We start from the raw sequence: 19,470 nt of genomic DNA, 5'->3' as shown, positions 1-19,470 counted from the left end.
TATTGGTATTATTATTGCATACATGTACACAGAGAACTTCCACTTAGCCCTGAGGACAGAGTAAACTGTGAGGAAATACCTATTCTCAGGTAGTTAGATTGATTAAAGCTACTAAAACTAGATCATATCCATGAAAAAATAATTTTGATTGTAGTATAAAATGGAAAAGATATAAAACTAAACTTTTAATGGCTGGTAAAAATGAACTAATTAAAATTCAAGGCCTTTTTTGAGTGTCCTTTGCTTGGTGTGATTGGAGCCTGTGTTGAACATCTATGTTACAAAAACACAAACAACTACGAAAAAGACTTACACATTGAAATGAAGATGTGTTTGCTGACATCGCAATTCAAATGACTAAAGTTAAAGCACTGTTTGAAACACAGCAAGAAGGCAACGTTATTTTTGCCCAAAAGGCAATTAGTGACTGCAGAGAAGGCAGTGACCATACATACACAAGGTTTCTACACAGCGACAGGAACAACTGACAAACACCTTTCCAGGATCACCACTCACACGTGTATGCATACACTCACCGGCCACTTTATTACGTACACCTGTCCGACTTCTTGTGAACACAAACGTCTGATAGCCAATCAAATGGCAGCAACTCAATGCACTCAGGCAAAAAAAGCCGTGTTGATGCCAGAGGTCAGAGAACGGACAGACGGAAGAAGATGTAAAAAAGGCAACAGTAACTCAAATAACCAGTCATTACAACAAAGGTATACAGAACTGTGTACCTAATAAAGCGGCCTGTGATGGTTTGTTTATTTATCTTTAACACATTCACTGTTCAGAATGTAAACTGTCCAACCTGATGTCACCTCACAAAGGAGAGAGCACCGTTGTTATGTCGTTTATAAACCCCACCCTCACTGTCTCTGGAGATCTCAGTCTTAGGTTTTTAACTAGATTACCTGTTCCTCTTATTCACCCGACTGCGTTCACTCACGCAGACTGTTGATGGAGGCGCAGATCTTGAGAGCAGGACCCAGCTTGATATTCATGGTGGAGATGAGATGGTCCTCTCGCAGGAGCAGGAGAGCCTGTCCGTCTATTTCCTGCGACAGGAAGTGAGCAGCCAGCTCTTCACAGCCTGAACAGAGAAGACAAGATGACACAGTCAGTACAAAGAGAGAGAGCAGCTAATTAGGCTTTTGTTTTTTATCTCTCATCGCTGAATACTAACCTTGAAGTGAGGAGATGAATCTGTAGACCTCTTCAACGCTCCACTGAGCTGGAGTTGCTGAGAGGAAGTTGGCGCCCTCTAGTGGGAGGCTCCCAGGAGCCGAGCTGTCAGACTGAGGAGCGCTGTGCTCCGCTCTGGAGCAGGAGTGTGAAGAGCTCGGGGAAAGTGAAGGAGAATCATCCTCTTCTTCCTCTTCATCACTGGACATGTCCTCAGAGCGACTGGACTCAGAGTGACACTGCACCCAAAAGTGCACATATTAGGGATAAATATCTAATTGCAATTATTTTGACAGGGAATGCGATCGCGATATGATTTGAATGGTCATTTTTACATCATTATTCTCATTTCATGCAAAAAACATATTCAAAATAATTAATGTGTGACATTTGTGAAGCTCTGTGAGGAACAAAGATGTAGAATAAGATGTGCAATAATAATTCATCTAAAATGATATTTAATTTCAGTATTGCGATTTCCATAAAATGTTAATTCATTGTTCAGCAGATATTCAAATACACAAGGTAATGACAGTTGTATGTGGCTTATAAAGGCTATTATTAGCTTCTACTTTTGATTTATACCATCAGTAAACATTCTCCTGAGCAGTTAATGGTCTCAGCTCCAGGTTTCATAGTCCTCTTCATTAGGAGAGTAATATCGATGATAAATCACGGCACCGTATCAAAGGTAACACCAGTGTGACTGTCTTACCTTGACAGGTAGATGTCTGCTGGACATTTTATTGCTGGCGATATTGGAACTATTCCTGCGCGAGGGCCCTCTGCGCTTTGAGGCGCTCTCAGAAGACGACTGAGGTGGCGTCATTCCTGCACCGCTTCTCCCCCTGCTCGTCTTGAAGTGTTGGCTGCAGCTCACATTATACCTGCAGATCCAGGGGCAGAGTTTAAGAGGTAGCATCATTATGCATCAGTATCAATGAGCCACTCTTTTGTGAAAGAGGGCTCTAAGATAATATATGTATATATCCAGGTAACTTAAAATAGCCTTTGTTGTGGGCCTCAAAAAAACAAAAAAAACAAATCTAACACTTAAAGGTTGTCTGCCCGACACATCTGTCTATGAGTACAAGTTTGTTACGTTTTTATTGACTTATTATTAATTTTAATAAAGTTTATAGAGGAGGGAAACATGATAAAACGATGTGAGGCCACACATCAAGCAAATTGGTCCCAAAGAAAAACAACAACACCTGGTCAACAAAGTCAATAAAAGTCCTCGACCCTTGGTTTCCACAAACCGTTAATAAAATGGGAAAATTAAACCCAAGAGATAATTCTTCTGCATCTCCATCAACAAAACTCTACTGTGTTTACTTTAAGGGACGAGACGAGGAGAAATGTTAAAGAAATAAACACAGAACTTTTCTCTCTCTCTCTGTTTGACCTGCTAACTTCAATAGCCAGTGTAAATATTAGCGATCAGTATTAGTCACCTGCCATCACACATCACCCTATTAATTGTAAATGACATATTAAAGCACTTCTGAGCTGTTACATAATCATTTGTTTATTTTGACACTCTCAGAGCCATTTTTAATTAATCACATTATATATGTAAATATGTATGTTTATCTCACACACACACACACACATATATGTGTGTATATATATATATATATATATATATATATCATTTGGACACCAAACCCTAACTTAGTGACTCTTAGTGGATGTTGGTGGAAATCCTACCTCTTAGCACATGTATTTGAACAGAACCTCTTGGAGCCTCTGAACTGAGTGGCTGGTGCGAGGCTTCCGCAGTATTCACACTTTAACACTTGAGAAAAAGAAAAGGATATGATTACTCATAGTAAATATGGAAAGCACAAGCATCTTTATGGTGTCATTCTTAAATCCATTCCACCACTTACATGGAGGTCCGTTTTCTGAGCGGCCAACCAGAGCAAAATCTCGGTCTTTGAGGAGTCCGACAACCTGTTACATCAAATATAAGCCTGACAATTAACTTTCTTTCACAGAAAAATAAGAAAGTGGAAAACTGGTGACATTCAAGCTATGATTAAATGTGCTTTTTCATGGCAGGGTGTCCTTACAGGGAAAGGTTCAGCTCCCTCCTGGATAACAAAGCCTTCTATGAGGTGAGTGAGAACTTGAGGTTTGACGACTGCCTGAGGAACAGGAGCTCTGTCTTTGTCCCCATGCCCGACTCTTGGCAGTGGTGCAGGTAAGGACAGGGTGGGAGGAGATGAAAATGCAGCGGTGACAGGAGGAGCTACAGACACAGAGAAGGAACTGGTTTATAATGACAAGATTCAACAATTACAACTAATAATGTACGCGAATAATTCCAGAGACAAATTGACGTACCCGAGTCCTTTGTAGGAGCAGGTGATAACGGAGGTGCAGAGTCTTTCACTGTTGTAGACTCTGATGATTCTGTCACCATGTCACTTGGTACGTCGCAGTCAGATTTCCTCTTCAAAGAGCCAACAACAGGCTTTGTCTGATTGTAAGTGGGAAGAAGAGAGGAGAAATTATTAGAAATGTGATTGAAGACTCAAAGCCAACTCATCACCACATAGGTAGCAGAGTCGTGTGATCACTGTGCATCTCACACAGTAATGTGCGTTACAATGGGAGTTACACACACACACAAGAGTGAGTGGCAATGGTTAATAATCTTTTACTAGGAGCCCATACTAGCAGGTCTCATCGTGAAAGCAGAAAAAAGAAAAAGACACAGTGTTTTATGTGAGCTATGTCACTTTTAAATGACATTTTCTATTTTTCATCCAATGCCCTCTTCTTCTCTCGTATGAACCGGTGTCATTTTCCTTTTCAGTTTCAGCCACCTTCACCCTGTCCTGGTCTAAATTGGTAGGGGTGGCTTGACTGGTCAGATCTCAGAACTCCGATCAAATCTCCAGCATGCTAGAAATGATGACATGGGTCTGTGACATTCAGCAGGCTTCGGCAACTTTCTGCGGATTGTGTCTTTGAATATTTCACACTTAGCAACTGCTGATCACAAGCCAATACACTACAATTAGCTGTGACTTCTGTGACTTCTGTATTAGGGTGATCATAGGGTTTCCTGCTCATTTACAGCTTAAAGTATCAAATTCCAATTTATCTCAAAAAAGTAGAGACATTTTGTTTATCAGTGTTATCCACAACCCAAGGTTTTGACAAGACATTTTTGTGTTTCATTTGAAGCATGTTATTTCAAGGGCTCAGATTTGTTTTGAGAGGCATTTTTCATTTTGGTTCAGCAATCAAGCGTTTTCATATTCTTACTGCTCTAGATCAGTGAACACAGAGTAGCTAAACAAACCAAAGCTTAACCTCTTCTTCCCTGACCCTCTTTTTGGAGTCCCTGCTCTAAAATGACATGCCCAAACTAAACAGAGTAAATCTCTGCAGTTACAAGCGCTTCAAGATCTTGGAATCAAAATAAAGATAACACTTGTGAGATTCCACCAGAGGTGTAAGTTTTACTGTAGATGCCACTGTGTCAGAGTAAATGCACTTGGAACACAGCATAACTGAAGGATGTTTTTTCTCTCGCCTAAAAAAATATTGCATTGTAAAGCAAATATCGCCTTTAAAATATGCAGTAGGAGCTTAAAAACACATGGAGGTCATGTAACAACAGGTGGACATGAGCTGTGCAAAGTCTGATGCTGCTGAAATGAAGCAGAGTGAAATTACAAAGGTTTTAGTAAAGAGATGTCTGGGCGTTCTCTCTTTTGGCACAGTTTGGCACCATCTGTGCCATTTGAGATTTCTTAGGTACCCCCGGGTCCGGGGGCAACCGCGAAGAAGAGGTTAAATAAACCCTACCTTACTAATAAACCCTACTTTTTCTGGGCCCGATTTGCATTTATTTTGTTATAAGGAGGGACAGCAAAATTCAAATCAAATTAAGACAAAAGCAAATCGACCCAGTCGTAGCATGAACATGGCTAAACCAATACTGCGTTACTGTCAAGGCATCTTACCATGACATTGTTGTTAGACGCTGTGATAACAATCCCAGCAGCTGAGCTTTCCTGAGTCATGGTGCCCCGAGCCTGTGCCAGGGCCACAGCCTGAACATTTCCAGCTAAGCCCTGCCTGGCTCCCACAAGCTGCACGGGGATGTGAGGAGGGTTGTGTCCTCCAATGGTAGCCTGGTTGTTGCTAGGTGGTGCTGGGAGAATGGGGGGTGGGTGTCTAGGCGGTAACTGCACGGGTAAACGGTGGCCATGAGCCATCTTGGGCTGGATAGGCACGGGCCCTTTGTCTGCAGTAGTGCTGGCCTGTTGAAGAGGCTGCACCACCAGAGTCTGTGTGTTCATGTTGGCTTTTTGGGTCACTGAGCCAATGGGGTAGCCCTGAGTGGAGGTAGGAACATTTGAAGTTGGCACCAAGATCACAGGGGCAGCAGAGGAGGACAGGAGTAGCTGGGAGAGAGGGAGTGCTGCAGAGGAGGTGGAGGAGGGAGCTACAGAAGCAGCAGGGGTGACAGTCATGGCCTGGTTTCCAGTTTTAACAGTTAAAGTGTTGGTGGAGGACTGCTGAGTAAAACTGGGTTTGACCATTTGTTGTTGCTGTTGTGGTTGTACTTGCTGCTGCTGAGCCGTCTGGGAGAAATTTTGCTGCTGCTGACCAAGAGGAAAACTGGAACCATCTTTCCGCTCTGGGTGCTCGGATTTGACAGCAACTGCTCTGGGAGTGGAAGCACAGTGTAGAGCCAGATTCTGCACCTGGAACATAAAGAAATACGTATTTAAGAAAGATAACAGGACAAATGACTAGTGCAATGACTATTTCAATTATCCAGTCATATTTTTACACAGAAAAAGAGAAAAAACTGTAAGAGGTCTAATATGCAACACTAAGCGTGACAAATATTATGTGAATATATAGATCAGTGCTGATGTCTTGAGCAGAGAGTGACCCTGATATGTGTGTTGTTGCATTTAAAGACAACAGTAAACCAAGACCTTGTTGCTTTCAAATGGGAACGTTTGTCATGTTCAGCCCATTTAAGCACTCCCTCATATTAAAAAAATAAAGTTTTCTGAAAGCGTAGAAGTCAGGATGACCTCATGGAGCTCCAGATGCCATGTCATTCGGTTTATTTACACGGCCATGGTGCCAGGAAAAGATTCTGCACAACCCAACAACACTATGTGCCAGTTTCAAGCCATCAGACTTCACTGCTCACTTTAGATCCATGGTGATCAAGACCAGGGGTCACGTCAACTGACAGATATTTTTCTACCACGACGGAAATATCTGAAGGCTGTCTGTTATGTCGACAGATTGAACACAGAGGTTGATCTACCGTACCCACCGTACCTTGAATAATTCACACACAACACCGTCAGTAACCACTTGTAAACAGTGGCGCCGGAAGCCGTGATCCTGTACAACTAAATGTGACCGTGCCGGTGGATAATTACCTTGGCACAACAGCGGCAAGTTGTGAGACATCACAGTCACACACTTAGAGGTGCAATCATTCTCCCCAGAGTAAATTGTGGAGAAAACCACATACATCAAAAAAATTATTCCCCTCAAAGCATTTGGGCATCATCTCCGACCTCGACACCACAGAGTGCAGTTTCAGCCTTCAAAACAACATTAAAATGGCCATGAGAATTCTAAGACTAAAACACAGAACCTCATGACAATCGTCTCTGCAGTAGTCTCCCTTGAAGCTTTGATTGCGCTGAAGCGAGCACAATGTTAAGTCCCAGCCAACAAGATAATTAGCACTGAATTAAGTACCCGATATGTAGTGATCACTAAAAAAGCGGAACCCATAGCTTGAGGAATCCCAGTGATCTGTTCCTCCAAGTTTGCTTGAGTGCACTGTATGGCATCAACCAAAGGTTATCCACCTTTCCAATCTCTTGGGTTCTTTGGTGTTGCAGTAAAATGCTCCGCCTGATATTGTCTTTTGTTGTCCTGGGGCACAACAACAATGCACCATCTTTATTTGTTATGAATAGAGCCAGTGAAGAGCCAGTGACCTTACATATCGCCTGGTGTACCGGTTATGTATGTCTATGGATTTGAACAATGTGGCTTCCTGCCAAAACGACATTGGTGTTCCCAAGTTCCACTTCATGACAGAGTGAGTAATGAACTGCTTGAAAGCAATTAATAGAAAAAAAAAAGTAGTAGTTTGAATTTTCAATTTACTTCCAAAGAAAGCTCATTCTTTGTCTAAAAATACTTCAGACATGGAAAGAACCAGAGCAAGGGTCATATTGTTCTGGCATCTCTGTGTTGAAGAGCTCTAGCAACAAAAGGGCTCCAAAATGACTAAGAACTAGCCCTTGCTCCCCTACCTGGTAAGTTAAATGATGCATATATTTTGTTATTTGTCAGTTTTCATTGGTGACTGGATAGAATGGGCATGATCGCTTAATGGGAATAGCTGTAATGATCGCTCCCGCTTTGTTCTGACATGTTCAACTATGATGACTTTAAATACCTTATATTTTATATTACAGATATGTGATGTGTTCAAACCTGGTCATTGTCAGACTGGGCATTGGTCGGAGCAACATCATGCTGTTGCTGTTGCTGCTGAGGTTGTGTCTGGGCCACAGTCGTTACAGTAGCTGTTGCTGTACCACCAGGCATAAAGATGAGCTGAGAAGCAAGGGGAGCCCTGAGAGAGCGGTTGACCTATGTAAGGAAATAAAAGTTAATTCATCAGGGACACAGAAATTAGTAATAGGACCATTTGTTTTTTCATAATTTTGAACTCACCCTAAGATACATCTGTCCCTGTCCTGCTGAGTTTCCACCAAGCAACACTGACTGATTGAGCGCTGGAGTTGTTGCAGAGGTGACAGGGCCATGGGGACGGGTATTAGTTACTGTCCCAACTGCAGACGTAGTGCTAAGATTGACCTGTGAGTAAAAGGAAATTGATTATGTTTTTTTTTAATCAAAAATGCATATAACATTTATAAACCAGTCATTAATAACGTAACAGAAATGAAAACTTACAGTGGTAGTCGCCTGGGACATGTTGTTGTTTGGGGTATTGGACTGGCGGCTCGCTGCCAGGGTGGCCTGGTTTTAATAGAGAAATTAAATGGATGAGTGTAATGCTTCTGCTGACCGTATGTACTTTAATGCCTGTGTTTTTCTGGTTTTGCTATAGTTACCTGCTGTACTGCGGCCAAGTTATGAAGTTGGGCGCTATTAATCTGCTGCTGCAGCATGAGTTGCTGGAAGTACTGAGCAGCATTTGGCTGTCTTTGTAGCGCTTGAAGAGCCTGAAAATAGACACATTGGAGTTTTAATATGGATCCAGCAGAGAAAATTGGTATTGTAAATTAAACACGTAATACAATAGTTTTCACATGTATGTAATATTTAAACTCTCACCTGTACAGCCTGTCGCTCATACAGTGACATGTGGGCTATCTGGGGTGTGCGGGAGTTCCCACTCGTCTGCGGATTTCCATTGGTGGTGGTGGTGCTTATGTTTTGGTCTTCACCTCCGTCCATGTTTGCTGCACAAAACCAAAAGCAATTGTGAGATAAACACTTGTGCTCTAAACATAAATAATGTCTAATAAATATGTCTGTGTACAACAGCTGCACAATATATTAAAAGTTAAGCGTCATTGTGATCCATCCATCCATTATCTACCGCTTTATCCCCCACCGGAGGGTCGCATAGCAAATGTTTGATTATTTATTTTAATCATCCAGGCAGTCAGTGTTATTTGTGTTTATAGTTAGAGAAAATGTTTTGAGAGGGCATTAAGATGTTCAGTTTTTACTTTCTTAACACTATAACATTATGTTGTTGAATATGGAAATGATGCATTACATACAGTGTCTGCCTAGGCTACTCTGGATGGCACTTTCACCATGATCACTTAAAGGTGCATTATGTAATAAATCATAAAATCCTCTTAATATGTCTCAGACTCAGGAATAATGTTCATATAACAAACTGAACTCACCAACAACAACAGTACAGACAAAATATTTGCATTAAAAAAAAATATTTTGCAGACTGCAAATCATGTTTATGTTTTGAAATCATGTTTTGGCATGTGGCGCCACCTACCACCGTCTACCAATCATTGCAGTCAGTAGAGTCTCAGCTGCCGAGCAACCAAGGGTTGCCAGTTAAGTCTGTTTTTGGCCAGATTCTTACATATGGCACCTTTAAGCTTGCAATTTATATCTGGTGAACAATCTTCTATCTTGTAGTATCTCAGCATGACTTTTAGTTTGGTAACATGTAACCCTCACTGGGCCCATATACTAAACATCTAATACAGGGCTATTCAACTAAAATTTCCGGAGGGCCAGCTTTTCGGAAGGCTGTCCAGCCAGTGGGCCGGTCAACCCCTGTACTACTACTTTGTGTTGCATGTACAGTCAACCAATACAAATAGATATAAAAATGTTCAAATATTAAGCACTTATTTATTGAAATAGCTGCTAGTTTTGCGCTAAAAAGTTAAGTAACAAAACAACCAACATTCAAGTACAATACAATTTGCGTATAGTGCAAAAAGGTTACAGTTACAGTACCAACAACATTTGGGTATAACAGTCACATCTGGCTCTTACAAAATTAGAGGTAACAATATAAACAGCATTAAGGTGCAATGGTCACAATAGGCTATTTTTGTAGAAATATAAGTAACAGTACCAATAATATTCAGGTACAACTGCTACAGGTGGCTCATAGTGCAAAATATTCTGGTACATACATAGACTGCCTACAATTATAGCTGTACTAGTATTTGCCAAAAAGGGACACGAAGTGTCATAAAGTGCCAGAAATAGGTGAAGCTATGGTTTTATTTGCTTTTTAATAATACATTCATTATATATGGGTTAATGGGCCGCGGGCCGGTCCAAATTGCTTGAAGGGCCTAATCTGGCCCCTGGGCCTTAAGTTGAATAGCTTTGATCTAAGATAATTAAAAAATAAAAAATAAAATGCAAATACAGACTCAGAGATGTTAAAGTTTTTATGTTTGCGTCTTTGGCACTAAATAGAAACCTCAAAGGCCCCACTGTTGCTGTACTCCCTTCAACGTTTCTAAAACGATGATTACTTATTTATAAACAGAGATGACAGGTATTAGTATTGAGGGGCCCATAAATCACAGTCAGCTCCATCCCTGCACAGAGATGAGCTTCGCAGATGTTACCACCGTCACAGTTTGATCGTAGCAAAGAGAAGCGCTGTGGTGTTTTCTTTAACCGACCAGCTGTCAACGTGATGGATGAATATCAGAGAAAGAACACGGAGCAACGCTCAAAAACACCAAGTAAGACAGAAGCTAAACTGCTGAGGCTAACTACAACACACGTTGACTACTTATCTATAATTGAACACAAGCCTAAAACGCAACACTTGTTTGCACAAAAAAGTGCTAAATAATGTCTGAAAGAAAAAGTGGAGAGCATTTAAAACGTTGCTATTACTGGCGTTTATTGGTTGGAAAATACAATGTTAGTTAGATGGGCTAACAAACTAGCAGTGCTAGTACACAAAAAAGGTAGCAGCTACGTGGCTCCCAGCCCGACAAGAAATCACAAATTATTGACGAGTAAGGTGAAAGTAATCTCCTTACCTTGATGTAACTGTCTCTATCAACAACCAAATGTAATTTAATTAACGGTTTGGTCTTTGTTTGCTGCAAACGACGAAAGTGTCTCAATCTTTTGCCTCCAACATAACTCCGCCTCTTCTCTTCTGTTTCGTCCTTTCCTTCAACAACAACAACACCCTGCGTTAAGGCTCATTACCGCCCCCTAGTATGTTGGAGTATTGACCAGAGTTATCTAAACCCCCGAACAATAAAATATAATATTCAACTGGACACTAAAATGATAAACTTCCAATTGGAATCAATTCTTCAATTACTTTTGTAATCCCGACTTCTTGACAGGTAGCGCCAGGAGCGTGGGTTTTGCGGGACTCTCTCTTTCCGGTCCGTTCCTTTACCTGGTTCCCCACCACAACAAGAGGACGCGGAACCAACATTACGTTACACTAAGAAAACAAAAGACTAAAGTGATAATAAAACATTATAGACTAAATAACATAATTAATAAAATGAACAATACAACTTAAACACATAATAAAACAATAACATGTAATATAATTAAAAAATATATATATATTAATGGTGACAACATAAATTCCATACTTAAAATAGTAATAATAAACACATAACAAACTACACGGTTACACTTTTATTAGGTTTTTCCTCTTCTACTTTTTTGGTATTTTACAGCAGTTGCCATTTATCCTGTTGCACTACTGCCCCCCTCTGGATTAACTCATCCATTACAGTCTTAGGTTAGGGTTAGGGTTAGAAAATGTAAACATACACATGCTTATCCTTCTAGATCACACCTTTCATCCCTGTCTCTGTTTGAATCCTCTACTCTCTCTTCTTCATACTGTTTTCTATTCACACAGAGCATGTTCTACTGTCTCGTTATAGTGATTATGGGATGTTTTAAAGTATACTATTCAAATTGCCAGCTGTCTCCCCTTTTTCTGCCCTCCCCCACTTTGATTTGAATGTATGCAAATGTCTTCCGTTTTCCTCACTGTCCACCACTGCTGCATTACATCATCCGTTCACACGCCAGGATTTTCTCATTTGACCTTGAAAGTCAGGTCTACATTTCCCTTCTTGTTGGATTCCATTACAAATATTTTGTCTCTTTGATTCCTCAGGATTCTTGAATCTGCCCGTGCCCACATTTATGTTATATTTTTCTCCCGACTGGCAAACATTGAATTAATAAACAGTATTTCATACTTTAGATCTCGGTGATACAGTATTTGACTGATCCTGAGAACCTCCTTACAATATTCCAATCTATTTATCCACACCTTCCTTTCTTATGTAATTTAATGTCTTAAATGTTGTCCTATTAAGCATGTTGTGCTGCGTTTTATATATGAAAGGTGCAACATATATAATAATGATAATAATAATTCAATAAAATTTGTGTTCTGACTTCATTACGACAATGGACATAATAAATCAGAGGCCGGTTTCTTACCGTGTTTTTTTAATGCAATCCAAAACAAACGTGTGTGTGTGTGTGTAGAAGTCATCCTTGAACCAAACAAGCTATTATAGGAATCTAAAGGCTGTTCAGTTCACAAGAACCGCAGCTGTGAGCGTTCCCACCAGATTGTAACTCAGAATATTTCACTAAAATAAGCAAAGAAAACATCAACATTAAAAGAAAAACAATTTAAAAAAGCAAACGGATAAACGCAAAGTGCTCAAAGCTTAAAAAAAAGGAAAAGGTCTGCTTTACGCCAATAATTACATCAGATTTGCGTATATAAATATCAATTCCTTATTATTATGTCAATAAAACATAATATATTGACACCAGAAGACTTTTAGGTGTCTTCAGACTATGTTTGTGTACCTCTCATTAGGTAAGCACATCAGCTCAGTTTACACACTACATTATTATGTACTTTTGTCATTGGTATTTTTCAATATTAGATGATAAAAATACAAGTACATATACTGCCTTCATAGAATCTTAAATTATGAATTGCAGGGCGAATGACCTCTAATTGTCCTTCACTGGACTGAGTGTATTAAACGTGGAGGACACAGGACGTCCAGAACATTGTTCATCTCTCTGAAAGAAATTAAAGGGAGTTCATTCATAACCTTCACACAACGCACATTTCAGAAAGTGACAGTAAGCAGTTATTAGATATCAGCCTAAGCTTCCCCCTATAAAAATAGAAATTAAAATCTACATTTTTTTATATGTTTTTTTCCCCAGTGGTTTCTACTTGTGTAACAAACGCTGAAAGCACAGTCACAGTATTTAAGCTCTTACATTCTCATCATTTCAATTAAAGCCATATTATACTGGCAAAGCATGTGTGTGTGTTTCATAGCCTGTGACTGTCAGTGTACATTAAAGACCCATGGAAGAAAAGCCTGCTGAAACCTGCACGCACATGTCAACAAAAACAATAATTAGCCAAGCAGAAAAAAAGAGCAATATGTCATTAGGTTTAGATCACACACAAATCCAACTTCTTAACATTTCCCATTTGGGACGGACTTCCATGTAGGAAGAGTCACGCTTTATTGTCACTTTGCAGACTTCTATGAATTGCTCATTTGTCTGATATCAAATGTAAAGACAAGTCTGTCGGACCCGTGAGTAACAACCCTCTGATGTGACTGGAGTTGCTCTGACCTGAACCAGCACAACAACAAAACAAAACAAAACAAAACAGACGTGTACAGCAGCAATTTCATCTAACCTGCAAAAGAGTAAATTGTGTCACACTGTGAAAAATTCTGTCCCATTTCTGACATATTGAGTTCACATTGGTAGTAAATGGTCGTCTCTCTCTTCTGGCTCTTCCTCCAAAGCCTCTGTGGGAACTCCTCTGTAAGCCGGGGAATCCTCACGATTCCGTGAGCGACACACAAAGTCGCAGCCGTCCTGTGAAGCAGAGTTTAAGATTTAAAATGAAAGTCCACACAAAACTCAACGTTTACTGACAGGTTGTTGTTGTTCAGACGGCTCAGGCTTACTGCTGACAGGTTGCCCACTTCCACCCAGAAGTTGATATTAGGGAATTGCTCCATCCCTTTGGCTCCAACAATCAGCCGCTGATACAGGAAACCTCCAATCAGGTAAACAGCCAGAAGACAAATCCCACTGTGAGAAAAGAGAGAGTATGGTGACTGATCTAGTATTTTACATTCCAGCGTTAACGATGTTTTCTGTTTACTACGTTTACACACATGATGAGTATTATGGAGCCTGTGCTGAGGTTGGACGGGAGAGCTGGGCACACGGCACTCGACTCCACTTTAAAGAGGTAAAAACAGTCTTGTAACCTCTCCCTCTCCTCCAGAAGCACTTCCAGATGGCCCTGGCAGGAGGATAAAAGAAAGCCAACACAGTTAAAGAAGGAAACGGAGAGGCAAGGAAACATGAAATATGTGGCATGCAGTTGTTTTGTAATCAAAAACTCATCGCCCTGTTTCCACCCGCTCAGAAATATCTCCAAACACAACCTAGAAAGCATTATTCATGCATTCCTGAACTCCACATTTGATTACTGTAATTTACTGGACTGGTTTCAGCAAACAACAATCCCTCAATCAGCTAAAACCTATCCAGAATATTGCCGTAGACTGAGAAATAGGACCATATGACTGCTATTCTGGCTGCCCTTCACGATTGTTGCTGACTTTTACAGCCTTTGGGTTATTTAACTGAACTTCTTTAAGGTGGTTTTTCTTGTTACTTGCTTGTTTTTTTGTGTCTTTATAGCTTGTTTTTCTCTATTTCTCTCACTTTGTAACTGTGTTTTGAAAGGTGTTTTATACACAAAGTGCATTATTATTTGGATCCTTTTACCATGTCTGCCTTCCTGTTGCAGGAGATCATAATGAATGCTTTCCTCTTCTCCTTGGAGCAGTGAGCATTATACGCCTCACCATTTCTGTAGATCAACATCACCCAGTCACCTGGGAAGAAAGAAGAGATAAATATAATACTAAACATCTGGTCCCATTTCAGGAGTCATTTTAATATTTCAATATTTAATGTCTGCTACAGGCTTTTTATGCTGAAAATCACAAATTAGCATTCCATTAAACCCTGCAAATGTCATCTGATCTGACGGTCTTTCTAAAATGGTGAAGAAAGATGAAGGAGGTTTCTATTATTATTATTATTATTATTCTTTTTATTCTTTTATATTCTTTCTTATGTGACAGCATGAGTGTAGGAGCCATTGGCATGTAACATGTTGTTTACAAATATTTAGTAATATTATTGGGACACCTGTGGCCCGTTTCAGAAAGCAGGTTTAGTGAAAACTCTGAGTTAGTTAACCCGGAGATGAGGGAAACTCTGCTTTCTCGGCTTAACTCTGAGTCAGTTACCCTGGCAACATACTCCATGAAGCTAACCTGCTCACTGACAGGTTTTCTTCAACTCACCCTGAGTCCGTTTTTTGAGTTTCACAGCTCAGAGTTGGTCAACCTAGAGTTAAGATTCTACCTCAGAGTTTGTTGAACCTGCTTTCTGAAACAGGCCCTGGTGCTGTTAATTGCTCACACAGGTAGGAGGAGGGTGCACAGTTCTCACTTAATTGTAATGGCAGTTTAAACACAAGATTATTTGCCATTAACACACAGGCACTAAGCGTGATATTACACAGACCCACACACAGGTGGAACAAAGCAACACGCCGCTACCAACAGAACAGGGAAAGCTGGCATGTTTGCCTACAATCTACATCAACAAATAACAATAAAACTGCATTAAAACACAGGTCTGCTGTGTAAGATCACCCTTCCTGTCTGTGTTTTAATGGCAATAATAAACCTAATGGAAAATGTCTCATTACACTACAATGACTATGGTAGGCATGAACAGCCAGCACTGTCATGACAACAGTATCCATCATCTAAGCTTTTGTAAACATGGAAAATCGAGAACAGGACACAGGAAATATCACTGTTGTGTACCTCTGAATTTATAATGTTTGAAAACCACTTTGATCAGGGTTGTTTTAAATGTCCTACAGCAATAAACTGCAACTTATATATATATATATATATATATATATATATATGTATATATATAAACTGTGGTTTCCTTACACGAGGACAGCAGAGATAGATCAACTGTGTGCAACGAGTGCTTGTATGTCGTTAGTGGTGTTTGACTGCAGTTGGCATCCATTACATTTGATTACTGCCCTCATGTACAGTATTCTTGTTCTTTATATTATACTCCGAGGACAAACTTTTTTTGTTGCATTTTCCACACCTTGGGCTAATTCCAATTCCTATCTTAACCCTCAATCTCAACCCTTAATCTTAACTGGCCCTCAAAACCAAGTGTTGAGGGTTATTTTGTCACTTAGAAATGGGACACCCCTTAAATGCAGATACGTCTTCAGACTGTAGGGGGCAGAATAACGCCAAAGCTGCGTCCAGTCTGTCAACTCCAAAAAAGAAGAAGAAGAAGAAGAACACATTCACGTCAAGATTATTTATTCTGATCCGTTTGTCAGTCAAGTTATTAGGTTGTCAGTTAGTTATAAGATGATACTCATACAAATATTCAGCTGACAGTTACCATAGCAAACCATCGCTTGTCCGCACCGGCCATCTTTGTTGTGTGAAAACACGCAATGCATTCTGGGTAGCCCTTGCTCCCAAGGATGGTCTCGGAAAATCTCTATATTGAGGGCGATACAGCCCTTAAACTTGTCCCTCAACTTAATTTTTCTGAGAATCAGGACAGCACTTGGACTAGAGGGAGAGCGCAACTTTGAGGTTGAGGGTTAAGATTGAGGATTAAGCAAGGAATTGGAATTTGTCTCATGATTTTGATTTTAGAGCGGATGTAAGACTTACGTAACTTATGTATAAAAGACCAGGAACCACCACTGTCTCACATCTTCTCCCGAAACAAAGTCATTGTAAATGTGGAGGACAAATGTTAAATATCCTGCACAGACTAACCTCCTCCAATGGCTTCTGTTGAATTGTACAGTCCAATCACAGTTGTTTTCTTTTCACTCCCCTTGCTGTCCACTTGAATAACCCCAGCACCTGGAACACCTCCTGCATCCCCACACAGCTGAAACACATACGTGTAGCTCTCTCCTTTAGTTGTGTTCTCCACTGTGAAGCTGTCAACATACATGAGAAAAATCACATACAAGACACAGTCAACACTAAATGGCAGAGGACCATCATTCAGAATGATGCTGTTAATTCTAAATGACATAATGAATTGTTGCTCGTTTTTGACCGACTCAGTCAGCTCTTACCTCTTATTGATGAGTGGCTCCAGTTGTTTGAGGATTTTCGAGTCGGACTTAGAGTCATAGAGCAATTTGCAGTTGTTGATGCCCTCAGCGGCAAACACCACACAACCATACAGGACCAGCTGAAGAGTCAGGGTCCAGACCAGGAAGGGCCTTCTACTGGGACAGACCAACACCTGGAGCATGATGAAAGAAAAGAAGGTTATCACACCACCTTGTTTGGAAAGAAATGCTTTGACATGTTTATTGCAAATCGTCTTTGCTGCAGTTTCCCGAGGTGGACACAAAAGTGAGCTTTTTAAGGGTTTAGGACTGAATCATCATAGTTTTTGACAATGTTTGTCTTTCAGTAGCATAACTCAAAAAATCATGAACTTCCTGGGGATGTATGTTAAGGTTCAAGGCAGAAGCTTGTAGTTTCAGTATCTGGATCAGCACTTCACCGTATGGAACCTGTGGGGAAACGTTTGCACTTCCTGAATGTTTTCTCTACTTATTTATTTATTTATTTATTCATTTATACACGACAACTCTTTGGGACTATTTGCTTTTAGCCCTGTGATTCTTAATCCTATTTTTTATTGATGATTGTGATTGTGTTTGTGTTTTATTACCAACGTATTTATTCCTTGTTTGACATTTGAAGTATTTGTTCTATTTATTAATTACAAATACTACTACTTGGTCATCAACAAAATTCAAATACTGGCGAACACTGTAAAAACAATACGTCACAATGGAGGAATGATGCACTCAAGGATGGTTTAAGTGTTTCCTGAATAAAACAAGGAAGCAAACACTTACATTGTACAGTTAGTAAAGCTAACGTTAGCTTAAATCAGGGGCAATATAAACTAGCTAAGTAACTGAAATGGCTAAAGTTGTGAAACTAGATATCGAGCATGTGTACATGCAAAATGTCTTCTCTCAGTCAGTCAGTGCCTACCTTCATCACTTCTACTTCTGTTTTGTGGACGAGTGGGAGAAACTAGTTGTTTTTACACGGACGAGCTGACAGATGACACAAGTTGAGGATGAAGACAGCGGCTGATGCAGAGTCTCCTCGCGCTGGAGTCGCCGCTTCCTGTTTGACTTTATCCGCAACAAGAGTCCGCTGTTGTCATGGAGACATCGTTAAATAAACCTGAACGTGGTCACAATGTTTGCACGCACGCGTCATTAGCCTCGTGTTTGTCTGTCCTGGATAATAAACGTGGACTTTTCCCGTGTGACAATTGGTTAGCCAAGAAGCTAACGGGGCTACGGGCTAATGCGGAAGTGAAACTAAACACACATGACCGCGCGCGCGCCGCGCGCCCGCGTGGATCCATGCACGCACCCACACACGTACACACCGAGTGTCACGTGACTGTTCAATGCAGGAAGAAGCCAGAAAACAACAGTCTGTACTTCCGCATCATGATCAGCTGACAGACATGAGAGCTCTGCTGAGTGAACAAGAGATTTGTTCCACTTATTACGTGACTGTGACAAAGATGTTAAATCGATGGAAAAAGTCTGTTAATTTTGTCAATGTCCTGAAAGTTATATATATCTATTATCGTCGTTTTTAGTACTGTATTTCCTTTATTGTATGGTGTATCTTAAAGGTGCATTATGTAATAAATGATAAAATCCTCCTAATATGTCACAGAGACTCAGGAATAATGTTCATATAACAAACTGAACTCACCAACAACAACAGTACAGACAAAATATTTGCATTAAAAAATATATTTTGCAGACTGCAAATCATGTTTATGTTTTGAAATCATGTTTTGGCATGTGGCGCCACCTACCGCCGTCTACCAATCATTGCAGTCAGTAGAGTCTCAGCTGCCGAGCAACCACGGGTTGCCAGTTACGTCAGAAAACGAAACCTAAAAGACCTCGGTATTTTGAATTTGAATGTAGTAACTGTTTTTGGCCACATTCTTACATATGGCACCTTTAAGGCGTGCATTGACCATAAACTACATTTCCCACAATGCATGGCGATTGCGTTACTCGCAAAGTGACGGCACCGTCACTAGATCGGAGTGTCTTACTCATGCACATGTTTATACTTATTTCATGCATATATGTTATTTTAGTTTTTTGAAAATATTTATTTACTATTTTTTCTTATGTATAGTATACTTTTTAAAACATTTCTTTCTACTTTATGCTGGTATTTTTGAGTGGACAGCAAAGTAAGAATTTCATTGTACAGGGAAACGTGTTTCTTTACTGTGCATATGACAATAAACACTTCTTGGATCTTGAATTGTATATGCATCATGCAACGAGTGAAATTGAATAAGTAATAAATCCAGATCATTTATCAATATGTTAGTAATAGAAGAATTAGTTACCTTTATTTTACCTTATTTAGTTACATTTATTCTGTCTTGAAGTTACATCTGGCCCTTTGAGTGTAAGCATGACGCTCATGT

The 19,470-nt window shown here is 40.1% G+C and overlaps 2 protein-coding genes across 2 annotated transcripts; both read right to left on the bottom strand.

The window, feature by feature from the left end:
* Positions 1-197: 197 nt before the first annotated feature.
* phc1 (polyhomeotic homolog 1) lies at positions 198-10,907 on the bottom strand. The gene is made up of 14 exons (XM_083888745.1): positions 10,797-10,907; positions 8,575-8,702; positions 8,352-8,462; positions 8,191-8,256; positions 7,948-8,091; positions 7,705-7,863; positions 5,178-5,924; positions 3,544-3,679; positions 3,270-3,448; positions 3,087-3,150; positions 2,905-2,992; positions 1,907-2,078; positions 1,193-1,430; positions 198-1,099 (listed from the first exon to the last, which is right to left on the bottom strand). Exons 2-14 carry the CDS (start codon positions 8,695-8,697, stop codon positions 948-950), a joined length of 2,379 nt encoding a protein of 792 aa, XP_083744871.1. The 5' UTR covers positions 8,698-8,702; positions 10,797-10,907; the 3' UTR covers positions 198-947.
* A 1,387-nt stretch (positions 10,908-12,294) lies between these two features.
* m6pr (mannose-6-phosphate receptor (cation dependent)) lies at positions 12,295-18,313 on the bottom strand. The gene is made up of 7 exons (XM_083888792.1): positions 17,982-18,313; positions 17,039-17,211; positions 16,728-16,897; positions 14,605-14,714; positions 13,983-14,113; positions 13,770-13,896; positions 12,295-13,677 (listed from the first exon to the last, which is right to left on the bottom strand). The coding sequence occupies exons 1-7, from the start codon at positions 17,985-17,987 to the stop codon at positions 13,555-13,557; spliced, it is 840 nt and encodes a 279-aa protein (XP_083744918.1). The 5' UTR covers positions 17,988-18,313; the 3' UTR covers positions 12,295-13,554.
* Between the last annotated feature and the right edge of the window lie 1,157 nt (positions 18,314-19,470).

The sequence above is a fragment of the Microchirus variegatus genome (genome assembly GCF_963457635.1).
Source record: "Microchirus variegatus genome assembly, chromosome: 1".
Classification (NCBI taxonomy): Eukaryota; Metazoa; Chordata; class Actinopteri; order Pleuronectiformes; family Soleidae; genus Microchirus; species Microchirus variegatus.
This window is presented reverse-complemented; position numbering and strand designations above follow the sequence as displayed.